At 37.1% G+C, this 17191-nt stretch overlaps 2 protein-coding genes across 4 annotated transcripts in view; one reads left to right on the forward strand and one right to left on the reverse strand.

Moving 5' to 3' along the window:
• Window positions 1-9056: 9056 nt before the first annotated feature.
• Window positions 9057-14169, reverse strand: LOC118605508 (WAS/WASL-interacting protein family member 1-like). The gene is made up of 3 exons (XM_036225051.1): window positions 14124-14169; window positions 9807-10698; window positions 9057-9359 (listed from the first exon to the last, which is right to left on the reverse strand). Exons 1-3 carry the CDS (start codon window positions 14167-14169, stop codon window positions 9308-9310), a joined length of 990 nt encoding a protein of 329 aa, XP_036080944.1. The 3' UTR covers window positions 9057-9307.
• The window catches only part of AFTPH (aftiphilin), a 59983-nt gene continuing 52643 nt past the window's right edge, over window positions 9852-17191 (forward strand). For 2 of the 3 annotated variants that reach the window (XM_016159836.2, XM_016159838.2), the window contains exon 1: window positions 10001-10128. The gene's annotated coding sequence lies outside the window, so the exon portion shown is untranslated. Of the gene's footprint in view, window positions 10129-17191 lie in introns of all 3 variants that reach the window. The other variant, XR_001598815.2, reaches the window with a different exon arrangement.

The following is a 17191-nucleotide window of genomic DNA, read 5'->3' on the forward strand; positions in this document are numbered from 1 at the left end:
CGTGTCAGAATACTTAGACACAAGCAACAGAAACTGACATTGGCTGATTAACTACAAAAGAAGTCTATTAAAATGATGTTAGGTAGCTCACAGAATTTCCTGGATGACTCAAGAACCAACATCAGAGTCCATGCAGTCTGAAACATCTCCCAAAATAATGTCAAAGATCTAGTCCTGTGAGGATGCTACTGAAGCTGGTATATTCAACGCCACTGGCCCTGGATATTGAACAACCTGCCCCTGCTGCTTCAGAAGTTGCTGCAACTGTTACCACTACCATCAGAAAAAGTGCTCTGTTGTCCTTGCTTCCATGTGGCCTTCATTCATAATTCAAAGTCTGGGGAGAGGAATCTGCTCAGCAAAACCTAGGTCACATGCCACACCTAGCTGCAAAGAAAGCTAGAAAAGTAAGTATCTGCCTGTTTTCATTGCCCATTGCTGCATTACGAACCACTTCAAAACGTACTGGCTTAAAACATCAACAACCACAGTTATATCTCAAGATTCTGTGGGTTGACCGGGCTCAACTTGACAGTCCTGCTCCAGGTGGTATCTAATGGCTCTAAAATTATCTGAAGGCTCACCTGGAATGTTCAAGATGGCTCACTCACATGGCTAGCTGTGAACTGGGAGCTCAGCCAGCTACCTAATATCCTTCTACGAGCTAGCTAACATCATTTAAATGAATTTCTTTTCTACTTAATCAGCCAATGTCGACTGGCTGAGCACTACTTGGTTGAGTTAAAAATAAGAGTGAGAAAGAAATGGAACAGAGCAGGTCAGTTCACTGCCATAGGACCTCTTTACATAGATCGGGCGTCCCACAATATGGTGCTCTCAGGGAAGTTGTAAGCTTTACATGTTGTCTCTGTGTTCCAGAGAGAGTGTTCTAAGCAGCAAAGTCAGAAGTTTCAGATATCTTAATGCTCACCCTGAAAAGGTACACAGCACCACTTTTACCCATTCTATGTGTCAGATCAAGCCACAGAATAGCACACACTCAAAAAAAAAAAAAAAAAAAGTGGGGGGCAAGAAAAACTCTGTCTCAAAAATATAAAGATTGACAAATCAATCTGCAGCTGTCTTTAATTCCCCACCCTGGAACTTTCAGCTTTTATACTGGGAGGAAGGCTTTTCTTCCCATCTAGACTTAGAAACTGGCAGTTTTCCCAGATATAGGGAAGAAGGTCAGATGCTGAGCTCTCAAAAAAAAAAAAAAAAAAAAGACAATTGTTCACTATAAGAAGCAGGAAGAATAGCATTCCAAGTAGGGAGAACAGTATTGGAAAGTCACAGAGAAGTGTCAGCTGGAACTGCCACTTAAATAGTGCACTACTAATGATAATATAATTCCCACTGTTCTCTCAGTAACACTGCATTAGAACAGCTTCTTGTTGAGCAAAGTTGTAATTCTAGTATATTTGTACATATTAGAGGGTTTAAACTAATTACAATTGATCTGGAAGTTGCAGTCCTTGCTCGTTTTCTCCTTGCTACAGCTTTAAAACCCTTTATAAAATCACTGTTTACAAGAGCTGCTCCAGAATCAGAACTATGCGTTTGACAATGATTGCCTAGAGAATTACGCAATTTGAAAATAAACATAAGGGAGATCCAGACCTCATCTGTAGACTCAGGTGTTTTTTATTTTAACTTTTCATTAGGAAAATATTTAAAATAGCAGAAAAGTAAAAAGAATAGTACAATAAATGCTAACATATCCACCACCAAGATTCAATTCAATAATTGCTAACATTTTGCCATATTTTCTTTATTTGTTTGTATATAGGGTTTTTTCTGTTTTTTTTTTTAATTATACATATTATGACACTTTAGGCAACTCCAAAAAGGACTTTCTCATACATATCCATAATTTCATTATTATATCTGTAGAAATTAATAGTAATTCTTCAAAATCATTTAATGCCAGTCCATATCCAGATTTCTTAATTATCCCTTAAATGTCTTTTATAACTAGCTTATTCAAGTAAGGATCCTATCAAAAACCACACATTGCATTTGGTTGTTATTTCTCTGTAGTCTCTTTTAATCTAGAATTATACCTTTTGAAAAGACCAAGTTGTTTGTTTTGTAGAATAGTACTGGATCAGCATAATTGTTTCTTTGTAGTCCTGTTTAACCTGTTCCTCCAGTATTTCCTGTAAACTGAAGGCAATGTAAAAGTTTAGTTAGATTCAGGTTAAATATATTTGGCACGAATATTGTGTACTTCTGCCATCACCTTACTGCTGTGATCTGCCTGTTTTATCTGTGATCTGTATACTTCACATTGCTTCACACCAGGAGACTTATTGTGTCCAATTGTCTTTGACTTTCAGTTTGGGGAGCAGTGATCAAAAGTAATGTACACCAGGTTGGATGAGGCAAAACCGTCTCAGGATCACAGTGGGACTAAAAGTATGGAGAGAAGTGATAGCCAGCTCCCAGGGATGCTATCTGCTTCCCAGCCCTAGACTTGGGGCTGACGCACTCACTTGAGAGGAGACGCACACATCTTGATGGTGTTAATGAAGGGAGGCAAATATCTTGGCTGGGGTCTGAGGACAAGTCCTCTTACAACTCAGACAATAGGAAGGTACCAGCAGAGTCCCTGCACAAGTCTCTCATGGCCTGCTCTGGGAGAAATCTGGCCTGATTTCCTAATAAGAAAGGCAGTATAGCAATATTTACTTCATGGGATCTACAGAGCTATAAGAATTAAGGGTCTGATGCACTTAATATGGGCCCAGAGGCCAGAACACTGGAATTATTGTCTTTCTCAGCTCTAACACACCAGTAGAGACTCAAAATAGCAGTAGGGAGTTCTCCAGAAAGTAGATGGGGCCCTTTGTTTCCTGGACTGATTTTAAGCTTTTGGGAGCAGTAGCAGACCCTTGAAGAAACCAGGATTAGCAGCCACACTGGACAGAATTAGCTAAGACAGTACAGTAGCAACTGGCAACTTCAGGATGGTCAGGAGCAGTGTTTTCCAACTTTAGCACTACTGACCTTTGAGACTGAATAATTCCCTGTTGTAGGGATCATCCTCTGCACTGCAGAATGTTTAGTGGCTTCCCTGGCCCCTACCCACTAGATGTCAGTTGTATCCCCACCCCAGTTGTGACAACCAAAGTTTCTCCAGACATTGCCAAATGTCGTGGGGTGGGAGTGTAGTAGGGGAGGGCAAATCACTCCTGGTTTTGAACCACTGGTCTGGGGGAAGGGTCAGTTGGGTGTCAGGAGGGTTTTGCATTAAGGGATCAGCACCAAGCTCTGTGTTGGAATCTCTTATATACATTAGTTCATCTTATCTAGATAGTAATTCTGTGAGGAAAGGGCCCTGTTTTGATTTTTACAATTAAGGAAAGTTCTCAGAAAGGTTCCAAACTTTGTTGCTAAGGTTTTGATCTGGGTCTGTTCCACTTTATATCTAATTCTCTGTCCATATACTAAGCTGCTTCTCTTTATGATAACCAGAGCAGCTACCAGAATGCCGGCACTCCAGGCCTGGTTACGGGCAATGCGCTTCAAAGTAGCTGAGGAGTGTGAGGGGCAGTCTTGATGGAACATCTAGCTTAGGCCAGGAAGCAGCTTCTGGCTCAGCAGCATTGGATTGGTAGGAGTTTTCAAGGGTGCAGGGAAGAGTCACTGGTGGTTTTCATGGGACTGCTGCTACTTGGCTTGACCAATCACTTGAAGAAGGGATAGTTACGAGGGTCACAGAAACATGGCTTCGGAGTCAGAAGAACATGCAATATGTTAAAAACATGGAGGAAAATAGTAGCAGGCCCCTAAGAAATAACAATGAGAGAATTATCCTTAAGTTCTTGAAGCAATATAGAATATCCTAGGTTCTAAAGGACCCTAAAAGAATTCAAGAGTTGCAGCACAAGAACGGTAGACCTGGATCGACCACATGTAAGTAAAAAGCATTGAGTTGAGAGAAGCTCCCTGAATACCCTGGTAAGGAAGGGCTGGGGCTGGGGAAGGACGGGCCTGATGCACTGGCATGAAGCACTCTGGCAAAGCACCCCTCTAGCAGAACCAATTAGATACACTGGGGCATCCGAAGTGAAGCGTTCCCCAGCTAGTTCAGCAGATCTTTTTCTTCTCTGAAATCTTGTTACTTTTATTGTCAGTCCTATGAAGCACAGTTTTTAATTGTTCTTCATTTTGTAGAATTGGAAGTTTCAAGATGGCAGTTGTTTCAAGTATGTTGGTCTTGTCTCCTTAACTGGATTATAAACTCTTTTGTTTATGGACAAGAACCAAGGCTTGTTTCTTTATAGCTCTTCAGCACAATGCTGAGTACATAAAGGTATTCAGTAAAATGTTAACTAATTTTAAAAGACAAATTACAAAAATAATTAAAGATAGGATAACTATAAAACCACTGAAGAACGCAATAAGTAGCAAAGCCTCAAAAAAGCTAGTAACAATTAAATATGTAAAAAAAAATTTTTTTCTAGAAACACTCATTCCATTGATTTAAAAAAATATCATTTATTCAACAAATATTTATTGTCATCAACTATGTGCCAGGCAATGCTCTTGAAGTTGGGAATATAGAAGTGAATAAGACAGTAATCTCTGCCTTTGTGCAAGTATACATTGCATGAAACTATTTCTGTCACATTTTCCTGGACCTTACTGCCACATAAAGCTAAAGTTTTTCACAAAGATAATACTCCAGTTTAGCATTGTCTAATAGAAATAGAATTTAAACCACATATGTGATGTAAAATGTTCTAGTAGCTACATTTAGAAAAATAAAAGGAAACAAATTTCAAGACTTTATTTATCAACTATATCTAACATAACATTTAAAATGTAATTAATACCTTTAAGTTTTTAAGGAGATCATTTACATTAATTTTTGTAACGGGTCCTCAAAATCCTGTGGCACCCCTCAGTACAGACTATACACATTCTGAGTGCTTAACAACTGCATATTCAACAACCATATTGAATAACGTAGCTCCAGTTATTTTTTTTTTTAAGTAGTACATTTGATTAGGCAATTATTTCTGTAATGGTCATTTCAACATGTTAATAATGCCAGCTGATGAGGAGTCAAGTTTAGGCATTAGCCCCTCTCCCTCTATGTTTAGGAAATGTCTTTAAGGTCTTGAACTTAAATGTTACATATTAACGTGAATTCCTACCCCCAGGAGCCTATCCTTCAAAACTTTATCCTTGTAAAGGTCTGTACTGCTCTGATGTGTTGAATATTTCTCCAGAATGTTCTAGCAATCCAGTAGTCCAGAAATTATCACATTAAATTGTAATTTTCATCATTTATGCAATAAAATTAATAAGCAAGCCCAAGAAAGACCAGTAGGAATGATTAAGAAACAAAATCTTCTGTTGCTCATCAAACTTTTACTAAGTATAAAATGGTGAAATCCCCATCAGACCAGCAATGAAAACACTAACAACGAAAAGTTTAATTGTATTCTTATTATAAAACAAGTTTCTTTCTATACTTTTATTCCATATGATTAACATAATTTATATCTAACCTAAATATTTATCTTCCACACATCTTATATTACGGCCTCAGACAGCTAAGCATATAAAAAATGAGTTTATTTAGGTCTCAAATAGTTTTAGTTTCTTATGTGCTTTGGTGAAAAAGAGAAGATTGTAACAAACAAGAAATAATATGAAGTAAAAATAAAGATTACTCTGGATTAGAAAAATAAAACTTGGTTTCTGGTTCTCTACAAACCAACTAGAGGACATTGTTGTCATTTAACCTCTTAGGACATTATTAATCTTATCTATACAATTGGAAAAGGAGGAGGAGAAGAGATTGCTTTTGGACTAGATGATTTCTCAAGCTGCTGAAACTTTTTCAGCAAATTTTTCAATGGCTTAAATTCCATTTCCACAATATTTTAAATTATAGTGAAGGTTTGTTCCACTTGTTAACCATAATCATTCTGAGAAGAAAAAAACTCCATTAGAAAATAATTCAAATATGAGGAAAATGGGGAAAGTATATTAAATTATAAAATGAGGCAAATTTTCTTTCCCTATGAGGAAACGAAGAGACTATATTATTATTCTTCTATAAAATAAGAAGGCTAAACGGTGTATGGGAAAAGAATTATGAATCAGGAGATCACGGTTCTAGCCCTAATTCCATCTCTAATTTTTTAAACTTGTATAAATCCCAAAATCTGTGATCACATCTTCTGTAAATTGGTATTAATGATCTCTACAGAGGTCTGTGTAAGAATCAGAAGAGATAAGATACTTAAAAGCACTTTAAAAAGTTCTGCAAATCTAAGATATTAGCACTAATGTAATACATCAAGAACTATCTCTAGGATGTTGTTCACAATTAATAGTTAAAAATTAACTAGTTCTGAAAAAGTTATTTTTTAACCAAGAAAAAATGAATATAGAACATGTAACACAATTATAAAACAAATATTCGTGTACCCTCCACATAGAATTAAATGTAAATGGTTTGATTAAAATATCAAGTGCACAGCTTAAATATATATGATTATTGTCAATTATATATCAATAACACTGGGAAAAGCGTAAATGGTTTGTCACATTTGCATCAGATTTTTTTTAGAAGATATAAAACATTGCAATTACAGATAGTCTTCTTTTGTGCTTTCTGACCTGTTCTATATTAGCCCTTAATGACTTTGTGTATATCAATTCCAGTCCATATTTTTACATTTTACCATAAAAATGTATATCCAAAAATAAAAAAGTATTGGTTTATTTTTAAAGTAATGTTTATTGAAAAATTCTTGTTCATTCTGAAAATTTATTCATTTTTGTTTTTATAATCTAACTATATTGATATTTACAGCTCTAATTTATTTAATTGCTGAATAGTAATCTATCTATGAATATATCACAGTTCATTTACCCACTAAAAATACTATTTAGCTAGAAAGTGTTTACTGGATTATAAAGTAAAATCACAGAAACATGTTTAGATATGAAAAGAACCTTGTAGATCATCTGTGCAGGGTTTCTTAAGCTGTGGTTCACAGACGCTTTTCCATGAATGAGCCTTAGGGGGTCTAAGAAATTTGAGCATATGTGTGGGGTGAGCATTTTCTGTAGAAAGGGCCAAAACATTGGCCATATTCTCAAAGAAATATTTGTGCTAAATACAGTAGTTACTTGTCCTAATAGAGTTGAAAATATGTGGTCTAGTTTCACTCTCTCATTTGTCATGTAAGGAGACTCAGGTCCAGAGAGGTTAAGCAATTTATACAAAATCATAATGATTTTGAATAAAAAGTGATTTGAATAGAGTTTGTTCATAGGTATAGGTGTATGTATGTTACTTTTCAAGAACACATTGTTGGGGTTTTGCTTGTTTGTTGATTTTTTATACAACATTATGAATTTAAGTTCCTTTCAACCTTTAGTCTATAAAGTAGAATTCAATCTTTTTTTTCTTTTAATTATTATCCACTGCTGGTGAAGAGGTGCTAAATTTGGTACATTTCTATATTACTGGTGGCATTGTAAATTGATAGTCTTTTGGAAAACAATATGAGATTGAGTGCCAATAAAATATACATAGCCTTTGGCTCAATCACTTTTATACTGTGAAAAAATTCCTAAAACTGGACAAAGCTACATGCAAAAAAATATTCATTAAAGTACTATTTGTAAGATGGAAAAAATTCACTAATAATGGATAAATTACAGTATGTCTACTTCATTCAATATTATGTATGTAATTAAAATTAAGATGTTATAAAATGTTAATAAGGGGAAATGCTTACGACATAATTTAAGTGAAAAAAGGGATATGAAATCAACTAATGTTACAATTACAACTTTGTAAAAAGTCTGCATTGGAGGAAAAAACAAAGTAAATACAACAAATGATAATTGGTCATTTATTTATTCTTTTCTTGATGCAAAATCTTAGGTAATGTAGTTATAGTCATTATTTTTTTTAAAAGTAAACACATTGGACCCAAATGCAATAAATTTTAATCACTATATTTCCCACAGATTCATCATCTTAAAAACATTCGGAGATAGAGACTTTACTTTATAATATGATTTCATAGTACTGAAATGGTGTCTTCAAAATCGCGTGTAAGATTACTTGATTGATTGCACTCACAAGTCAGCTGCCCAAATAGCTACTTAAGTTCCACGGACAAAGTTGGACGCTAATTTCTTAATTGTTGTCCTCAAGTGATTGGCGTCTGCATTTACATGTTATGTAAAAAATCAGGAAGACATTTTTCTGAAATCAGGGTTTTCTTTTTAATGCCTTCATATTTAAATTTCAGTTTAAACATTTTCTTACTCTAGGGTCTGCATTAAGATTTTGCCATATGTTTTCATTATTCCGATAGTAGAGCTATTGGATTAAACAAGTATGTGTTCATCTGAAATCAATTAATTTCCAGTTACACACACACACACACAAATACTTTTTTTCTTTCTGGTCAATAAACATTTACAGTGACATATATATGGGTATATTTAAGCTTGCACGAGAGCTAAACCAGCAGGGGGCGAAATACAATAGGAATAAATTTGACAAGCCATATAGATTTTTCTCGCTCTAGTGACTGAACAATAACAAAAATATCCAGCACCAAACAAAGAAATTGATACTCCAATTTAAAGTGATGCAGTCTCCATATATCTTACAGTGATTGGGTTGTAGAGACAAATGCCGGTCTATTTTAGCGCTCCAAGTTAATTTGTCTAGAACATTTGCAGAGGCGGGATAAACCGTGATGAACTGCTTTTGTCCGTACCTTCCCTGAATTGTGTAATTCCTCCACTTAAAGGGGTGGACACTTCTCGGTGGCTGAAGGGGGTGTTTTCCATCCTTGTTTCTCTGCGTAGCAGCTGAGCTTTGCTCTTCGTAACTATTTTAAATCATTTAGGTTACCGATACAGGTTTGTCAACCGTGAGCAGAAAGAGTCCCCGACAGGGCTCCTGATTTGCAGGGTAAGACCCCGTCATCCTGGACGATAACAATAATCTTTGTAGCCTTATAGTCTGATTTTTACAGTGGCCAGTTTTCTAATATTTCATGATAAAGGAGTGGTAAGGCTTATAAAAATGCAAATGATCAACTGCTCAAGACTGATAGAAGGATGTTATGAACTCTGGTAGAGAAATGCAGTTGATTTGATTTCTTTAGTTTCATCAGAGTCTCCGACAGCATCTATGAAAAATGACCTCTTTCTCCATTCATTAGCAAAATCCCCAATTATGATTTTGTTTTTATTGGTCTCGAAGACGATTTGTCGGTACGGCGCTGCTTTCTCTCTTCCTATCTTAAGTTTAATTTATAACCATCTCCTCTTTATTTGTTATCAGCTTCCTCTTCGGATACCTAAATTAAAAAGAGGAAGAGACTTAGACGGTGAATGAAAAGTCGTTTTTCGGGGAGAAAAGGGCAGTGCTCCCCAGTAGGTTTTTGGTGGAGAAGATACGACTCTGTATTTCAAACCCTTTGCAATTTGGAGAGCAAGAGGCTTTTCTTGGTCCTAAGCTGAACGTTAACGTTAACCAGCTGAAGAGCGCCTACCCCTCAGGGGGGAGCGCTGCCTCGTTGCACAGCAGAGGAAGGACGTCTTCCTCCTCCCCGCCCCGCGCCCTCCCCAGCTCGATGACTCGCAGGGAAGTAAAGGAAAAGGGCAACTTGCCCTCACCCAAAATGGCGGCCGGCGCTCTGCGCGACAACGCCTGCGCGGGGTAAGCTTACTGTGACACTAATTCCCTTGGAGTGTCCTCCCCCCGTCCCCCCAGCACCGCCAGCTCCCAGCCTCGACCTAATCACCTGCGGCCGGAAGTGACGTACAGGCGGCAGCGGTTCCCCCGCTGCATGATGGGAGAGTGTGTGGAGTGGGCGGGGGGTCTCCGCGGAGGAGGAGGTGGAGGCGGCCGCGACGGAAGAGGGCGGAGGGTAATGGGATGGGGGTCCCGCGGCAACGCTGAAACTCCGGGTGGGCGTCCATGGCGCTGCTTCGCTGACAGGGCTGCGAAGATCTTGCCTTCCGCTCTCACCAGCTCCGCGTCGGAACAGCCGGTCCTTCCCCGGGGAGCTAGTTCCTCCCCGGGCCCCTGAGCCATGCCCATCGCGGCCGCACCGGACGAGCCAGGTGAGCGCCACCGTCTGCTCCCCCAGCCGCGCTTCGGGGACGAGGGTAAGGGGACCCAGCCCACCCGCCGGAGCCCCACGCCGCGGCCGGGGGCACCTGTCTGCCGCGGAGCTGAGGGCTGCGGGGACGGCGCTGGCTCTGCGGGCCTGCGGGCTCCCGGCTTGGGCTCTGCCCTCTTCCGCGGCGGGTGCGGGGAAGCCAGCGACGGCGCCCGAAGCCGACGGCTTCCTCCTCGCTGCCCTGGGCACCCGCCGGTGAAGTGTGAGCTGTCCCCACCTCCCCACTCGCCGCGGACTCGCCCTGCCCCTCTCTTTCCAGCTGCTCGCAGCTCCTCGCCGGCCGCTCCCTCCCCCGAGCTGCTGAGAAGTTTGGGGTTTTGCTTGGGCTTTCTCTTTCTCCCCCCACCCCCCGCCCCTCCTCGTGACAGGTGTAAACACTGCCTGTTTCTCCCAGGCCGGAGGCCGGCCGCGACTGGAGTGTACTTCTTCCAAGGGTCTCTGAAGCAAGCAAATTTTGAATCTTCCAGCAGGCAGAGGAGACGGCCCTGAGAGGACCGGCTTCCTTCTTGCACTACTCAAGAAATAATCTGCGTCTTCTCCCCGGATTGCGTTCGAAAAGTTGGGCCATTCTTGAAGCTCCCAGTTCGGCAGGTGCTAATGTCTTGCCTGGGCAAGGGGCACAGTATAGGGTGAATGGTAATAGGACCCTTTCTTCATTAGGAAAGTACCGAGAATGGCTAGGTTTTTCTCTTGTAGGTTAATGCCAGTTATAGCTTGGTTTCCCACTGAATCGTCTTTTGGAGCCAGGGAAGGATTAACTCGTAAATATTTTATTAGTAGGCTGCAGGGGAGGGAAAAGATAAATGAAAAGCAAAGTTCTTACTTTAGGAGAAGAAAGTAGAACTTTACTTTTGAACTTTAATCTTCCCTTAAAAAAACTAGCTACGATCTCTGACTCGAGATTTTTTTTGGGGGGAGTGGGGGGAGTTGTTTGTTTTTTGGAGGATGGGAAGGGGAGACAGTTTAATCCTTAATGTTACATTTAATTGTTGCTTTCAGTTAACATTTTAGACGCAGATATGTGCTTAACTCTAGGGGAAACAATGTTTCAACACAATTGTGTTGATCAAGTTTGTACAATTTATCTACATTTTATGTTCTTTCCCGGCTTGAATGTTGGCTTTTGTAGTAGTCATTTTTAACTCTTTGCAGAAGTATACGTGTTTAAACAAAGTATCTATGGTTGTCTTCTAATTTTGTCCATGAAGGTATTTTCACACAGATTAAAAGATCCTGTGTGAAACATCTAGCCCAGTAAGTGGCACCTAGTAAATGTTCATTAGACCTAATTCCTCTATTTTTGTATCAGCCAGATATATTAATTGATCTTCAAAGCACGGATATATTTTTAAATCTTAAAAAAGCTCTAAAAAAGTTGACTAGAATTCACAAAATACGTAGAGCATTTAAGTCTTGATGTTTTCCAAGGTTTTGATCTAGAGACTTATTAAAAAAAAATCCCACATTGCAACAAAGATAATGTGTCCATGATTCCATTAATAAATTTTATGGAATCTAGTTGCCTTTATGAAAATCTTATAATCTAGGCGAATTGTATTATATCATTTAAAATGTTAATCTGTTCTACTTACAGTTAGTTAAAAACAAATTTAGAAAATTACAGTATCAAATAATGTTTAATTTTGTGTGAAATTTTAAGTGCCTCCTTTAAGAGTTTAAGAAGTCTTTAAATAGCATTATATAGACAGATTATACTCCTTTCCCAACCCTACACCCAAAACAGGAGGCCATTAAGTATTTAGGTATTTTTAAACAGTTATAAATTATTTAAATCAAATGTTTGTATTATAATTTAGTGTTACCAACCATTTGTAAGCACTTTCAATTCCTTTTTTAGTAGGCTGAACTTCTAAAGTATTTCTAATTTTTATTCTATTTTGAAAATACCTGGTATTATCTGGATTACATGTATCATTTTGGTAATTAATCTTTTCTCAGTCCATGCGCGCACGCGCGCACACACACACACACATATACATACATACATATATGCATACACACAAACACAGGTCCTTTTGCAACTTTATATGATTACTAACTGATATACACTACTTCCTATAAGCAAGATGCTTTTCTAAGTGATTTATTACGGTGTATTAATTCATTCAGTCCTTAGAACTCTATAAGCTAGTAGATAGTATTATCCCCATTTTTCAGAAAGGAAAGTGAGGCACAGACATGTTAAGTAACTCGCCTAAAGTCAAACAGCTTTAGGTGACAGGAAATAATATACTATTAACACATACAAAATTATGCAGTATATTTTCTTGAAATCATGTAGTATGTAGCAAAAGTATAAAAACATGTATGGGAATGATAGTGAATCAGAATAAAAGTTACCTCTGGAGAACTGGAGAAAGATAAGGATCTAGGAGGGCATGAATTTTCAACAATTACTTTACTGTCTTTAAAATAAATCTGAAGCAGATTTGGTAAAAAGATTAAGATTCAGCAGAGCCAGATGATGGTTATTGATCATTTTTTACATAAACTTTGTTGTATGTATGAAATCATAATTAAAAAGTTCAAGTTTTTCTTTTAAAAAGCTATTTAAGTATTGCTATATTTTTCAGGATAGTATGTTTTAAAAGAGAATGGGGAAGGAATGAATATCATTTTGTGTTGACTTCCTTTTAAAATAGAAGGAACCTTTAACTTGAAAGTATTTAAGTATTGTTGCCCTCTTGAGGTTTCTTGGCAATAATTTCCCTTTGCCTGGCTCTCTTAATGCCGCCAACCATCTCAACAACCCTGCATCACACTCCTAGTTTCTATTTCTGGCCTTACCCTAGGATAGGGGCTCATAGGTTTGTATTAGATCTGTTCCCTGAAAAAGGGAAAAGGTGTAAAAGTATACAGTATCTGGGAGGTGGGGAGTCATTGCTCATTAGTTTGGGAGCAATAAAATATGAAGAAAAGGAGATTTAAGACTCCGTCCTAGCATTCCTTAGTCATTATCATCCATTCCAAATAACTAACTTAAGTAAACTTTGCAAAGATAAATTGCTAATAATTTAAAGGCGGTATGTTCAAAGCTTAATTTACAAGCACTGTTTTGGTGAATAGTTCCCAGAGGAAAATCAAGTAAATTAGAATAAATCCACCATAGATTCTATTTGTGTAAATATTTAAAATATGCCACAAACCATTCAACTAAATACTAACGGCATGTATTCTCTTCCTATTTTTTCATATAACAAATACTTATTGAGCACTTGCTGGATGCCAGGCCCTGTTCTGTGTGTCTGAAATGAACAAACAAGGAAAAAACTCTTGTGGAGCTTCAATTCTATATACGTTTGTGTGCACACATGCTTGTTTGTGTATGAGTATGGAAACAAATATAGAGATGATAAATGATGTTAAGTATTATAGAGAAAAATAGAATCAGTTTAGGGGAATAGAGGAGCACAGACTTTGACATTGAGCGGGGGGTGGGAGGTTGGTGAGAATTGCTATTTCATATAGGATTGGGTCAGAGAAGTCTTAAGACTTGAAGGAGGTGGATGGAATAATGGGAAGAGTGGTAGAAGCAGAAGTATGCCTGGAATATTCAAGAAATTGCAAGTGGAGAAACAGTAGGTGTAATCAGAGTTAGAGGGTGAGAGCACAGTGGCATAGGAACTTGGTAGAAATTCCAGTGGCATAGGCTTTTTACTGTGTGAGGTGGGAAGCCATTGGAGGGTTTTTAGTAGATGTATGACATAATCTATGTTTTAAAAGGATCTGTCTGGCACGAGTAGAAGCAGGAAATTCTGTTAGGAGGTGGTTACAGTAATGCAGCTAATCTGAGATGGTAGCAGTTTGAAACAAGATGATAGTGGCAATAGAGGTGATGAGAAGTGGTAGGACAGTTTCTCAAATTGGAACCTTTAATAATTTACCCATTGCTAAACTCAAAAACTTAGTTATTACCTTCTGAAAATTCAAGGCGCTTGGAATACTGCCTCACTCCCTTCATATATCCTACATTCAAACCAAACTTTATTATGTAACTTCCTGCTCCTTGACATTTGCCCCATGCTTTATCTACTTTCAAATTTTTCCCATTTCAAATTCTTTCTCCTTCATGCTTTTTTCTCATTTCATCATTCTTCCTCTTCCCAATCAAGTGAGATCTTCTTAGAGTCCTTATAACTACCTTTTACTCAATAGGCTATTTATATTCTGCCTTGTATTAATTATTTTTACTTTTGTATTCATTGTTCCCCTTAATCGTTAGTGTGTTTTTTTAAAGGTGATGACTCCTTTTTCTCAGTTCTGCTATTTATTGAATCTAGCAGTTTTGTATATCATAGAAGTTCAGTAATAGTGGATGAATTTGTTTTTTTTTTTTTAAATAATTTTTAAAAAGTCTTTTAGCATAGAAGCATACAGGGGCATTATAGAAAATAGAAACAAACAAACAAACAAAAATTTCTACCACCCAGAGATCCCCACTGTTAACTGTTTAGTACGTATCTTTCCACATATTTTCTATATTTGTTTCTATATGTACACTTTTTACCAAAATGAATCTTATTGAACATACTGTTTTTTCAGGTTTTTAGTTTTGTTTTAGTGTACTAGACTCCTCTTACCATGTCAGGAAGCTTTCATCTAAACCAGTATTCAAGGCCTTATTCAAATTCTTCCCTAGCTGACCCCAAAATGTCGCTTTATAGCCGATTTGTCAAAATTAGCATCCCTCCATATTATTTTTATGGTTATTAAGATTATGAAAGGATAATATACTTATTATAGAAAATTTGGAAAATGTGGGAAAGTATAAGGAAAACTGGTATGCCTCTTGATGGCAAGGACCCATCTGTTTTAATGCCTAGTGCAGAGTAGTATCAAAAAATATTAAAAGGAATAATAGAAGAAATATATCATCAGTCATCACACTGCAAAGAGGTAATTATTAATATTTTGGTTTTTTCTTTTTTTAATTTTGTTCTCCCCCATGGATATATGTTATTCATATACATATATGTATATACACATATATGTATGAATCATATCGCATAGATTTTTTCTTCTACATAACTGTTAAATTATAGTCATGTCTCATGTTATAAAGTATTCTTTAAAACATGATTGTTAAGGCTGTGTAGAATGCCATCCAGTGAATTTTAAGTTATCTCTGCTATTTTTTAGAGATTGGGGTTTTCCAGTTTTGCCATCATAGAAAAGCATTTCTGAACACAAAGGATGTAAACCTTTGGCTTTGTCCCTGGTTATTTCCATAGGACTGAGTCTTATAAGTGGAGTTGCTAAGTCAAAGGAAAAACCAATTGCTTGCCAAAAGATTGTAATAACAATATTACTGCTGTCAGCAGGAGTTGAGAGAAGTCATCTTTCTGTAATCTCAGATGATCAATAAATATGCAGGTTTGCATAATTTAAATTTTTTGAAGGGTTTAGATGTGAGACATGCCCTTCTTTAATATGAGATTAAAATTGTTTAACGCTCTTTTAAAATAACTCTGACTACTTAAGTACAAGAAATAGAATATTTTCTAGAACTGTGTTGTCCAGTACAGTAACCACTAGCCACATGTAGCACTTGAAATAAAGCTAGTCCAATGTTTTAAGTGTAAAATACACTTAAAATATTGTAAAAGCCAATATTTTACTTTGATTACATGTTAAAATAAAAATATTCTTAATACTTTGGGTTAAATAAAATGTAATTAAATTCGTGTTTCTTTTTAATTGGCTACTGGGAAATTTAAAATTGTATATAAATCTTGTATTTCAAGTGGACAGTGTTGCTTAGAGCATGGCACTGATTTGTCTATGAAGAAGAAATATAAGATTGACTTCTCTGTTCTGGAAAGTAGTAAATAGGTTTTTAAAAATTATTTAAGCCTGTCATTATGTTTTTTACAGTGTACACAGTTTGCATAGTCATTTTTTAAATTATAAGCGTTTGATTCCAAACTATAACTTAACTACAGTTCTCATGCTCTGATAGAAATATATGTAAGAGGACTTGGGAGCAATGTATTAGGAAGCTTACCTGAGGAATTGATCCCTCATCTAAGAACTGAAGGATATGTGAGAATGTTTTAGGCACTAGGAATGTAGGTGCAAAGGCTTTGTGGCATAAAAAATTGTTATTGTCTGCTTTTCAAAAGAAGGCTTAGGTTAGAACATTGAAAAAAATGAGGGAAGGGAGAAGGAATATGGCTGAAGAGATGGGATTGGCTTATTGACTTTGTTAAAGATTTTTTAAAAATCTTTATCACAAGCACAGGGTTGACATGATCAGATTAACTTAGCAGATTACTTGTGTTGGGCATGATTAAATGAATTAAGGAGACTAGCTTAGATGATAAAAGTCTGCTTAGACCAGTATGGAGTCAAGGGAAGTGGAAAGAGATATTCCAGAATTGAGGGATTTATGAGATAAAAATCATTCTTTAGAGATAGTGGGGAGGGGGGTAGATCTTAAGTCTCTGGCTTAGTAACTGCATGAATGGTGGGGTCATTCACTCACTGAGTTAGAGGGCTGTGAAAGAAGACCAGATTTGAGGAAAAAGAGCTTGAGCTCTGTTTGTGTTAAGCTCAGTAGAGGTCTTGAGGAATTGAAGTAGAGAGGACCTAGTAGAAAGTTGGCTTGACTGGACTGAAGCTCATGTTTCAGGATTGAACTGTAGGGATCAATCTGGGAGTCCTAGAATGTGGCAATTAAATCCTTAGGTGAATAAGATTGTGTGAGTGTGAGTTGTAAAAAGGGAACCTGGATGAAATCTTGAAAAACTTTACTGCTACTTTGGTTATGTTTAATACTTATAAGAAAATTTCAATGCTCTGGTTTTTCTTCACATTGTATAAATCTTTCGCCTTTTACTAAAGCCTACTTATAAAAATGAAAAGAGTAAATTAGGTCAAATAAGTTATATACTCCTGTTCAACATGTGCAATTGAGTAATCTTACACAATGCTTATTTGGAAACAACTTTTTTCCTGCATCAGAAAACAAACTGGGCTTCCTT

This window comes from Rousettus aegyptiacus, unplaced genomic scaffold, assembly GCF_014176215.1.
Source record: "Rousettus aegyptiacus isolate mRouAeg1 unplaced genomic scaffold, mRouAeg1.p scaffold_m13_p_7, whole genome shotgun sequence".
Lineage (NCBI taxonomy): Eukaryota > Metazoa > Chordata > Mammalia > Chiroptera > Pteropodidae > Rousettus > Rousettus aegyptiacus.

Excerpts from the sequence above, each read along its gene's own strand:
- LOC118605508 (XM_036225051.1), bottom strand. The coding sequence starts at position 14,169 with ATGAAGGGAGTGAGGCAGTATTCCAAGCGCCTTGAATTTTCAGAAG. Across the intron at positions 10,699-14,123 it reads GCGCCTTGAATTTTCAGAAG|TGCAAGAAGGAAGCCGGTCC; the intron begins GTAATAACTAAG and ends TTTCTTGAGTAG. Across the intron at positions 9,360-9,806 it reads TACGTCACTTCCGGCCGCAG|GTATCCGAAGAGGAAGCTGA; the intron begins GTGATTAGGTCG and ends TTTTTAATTTAG.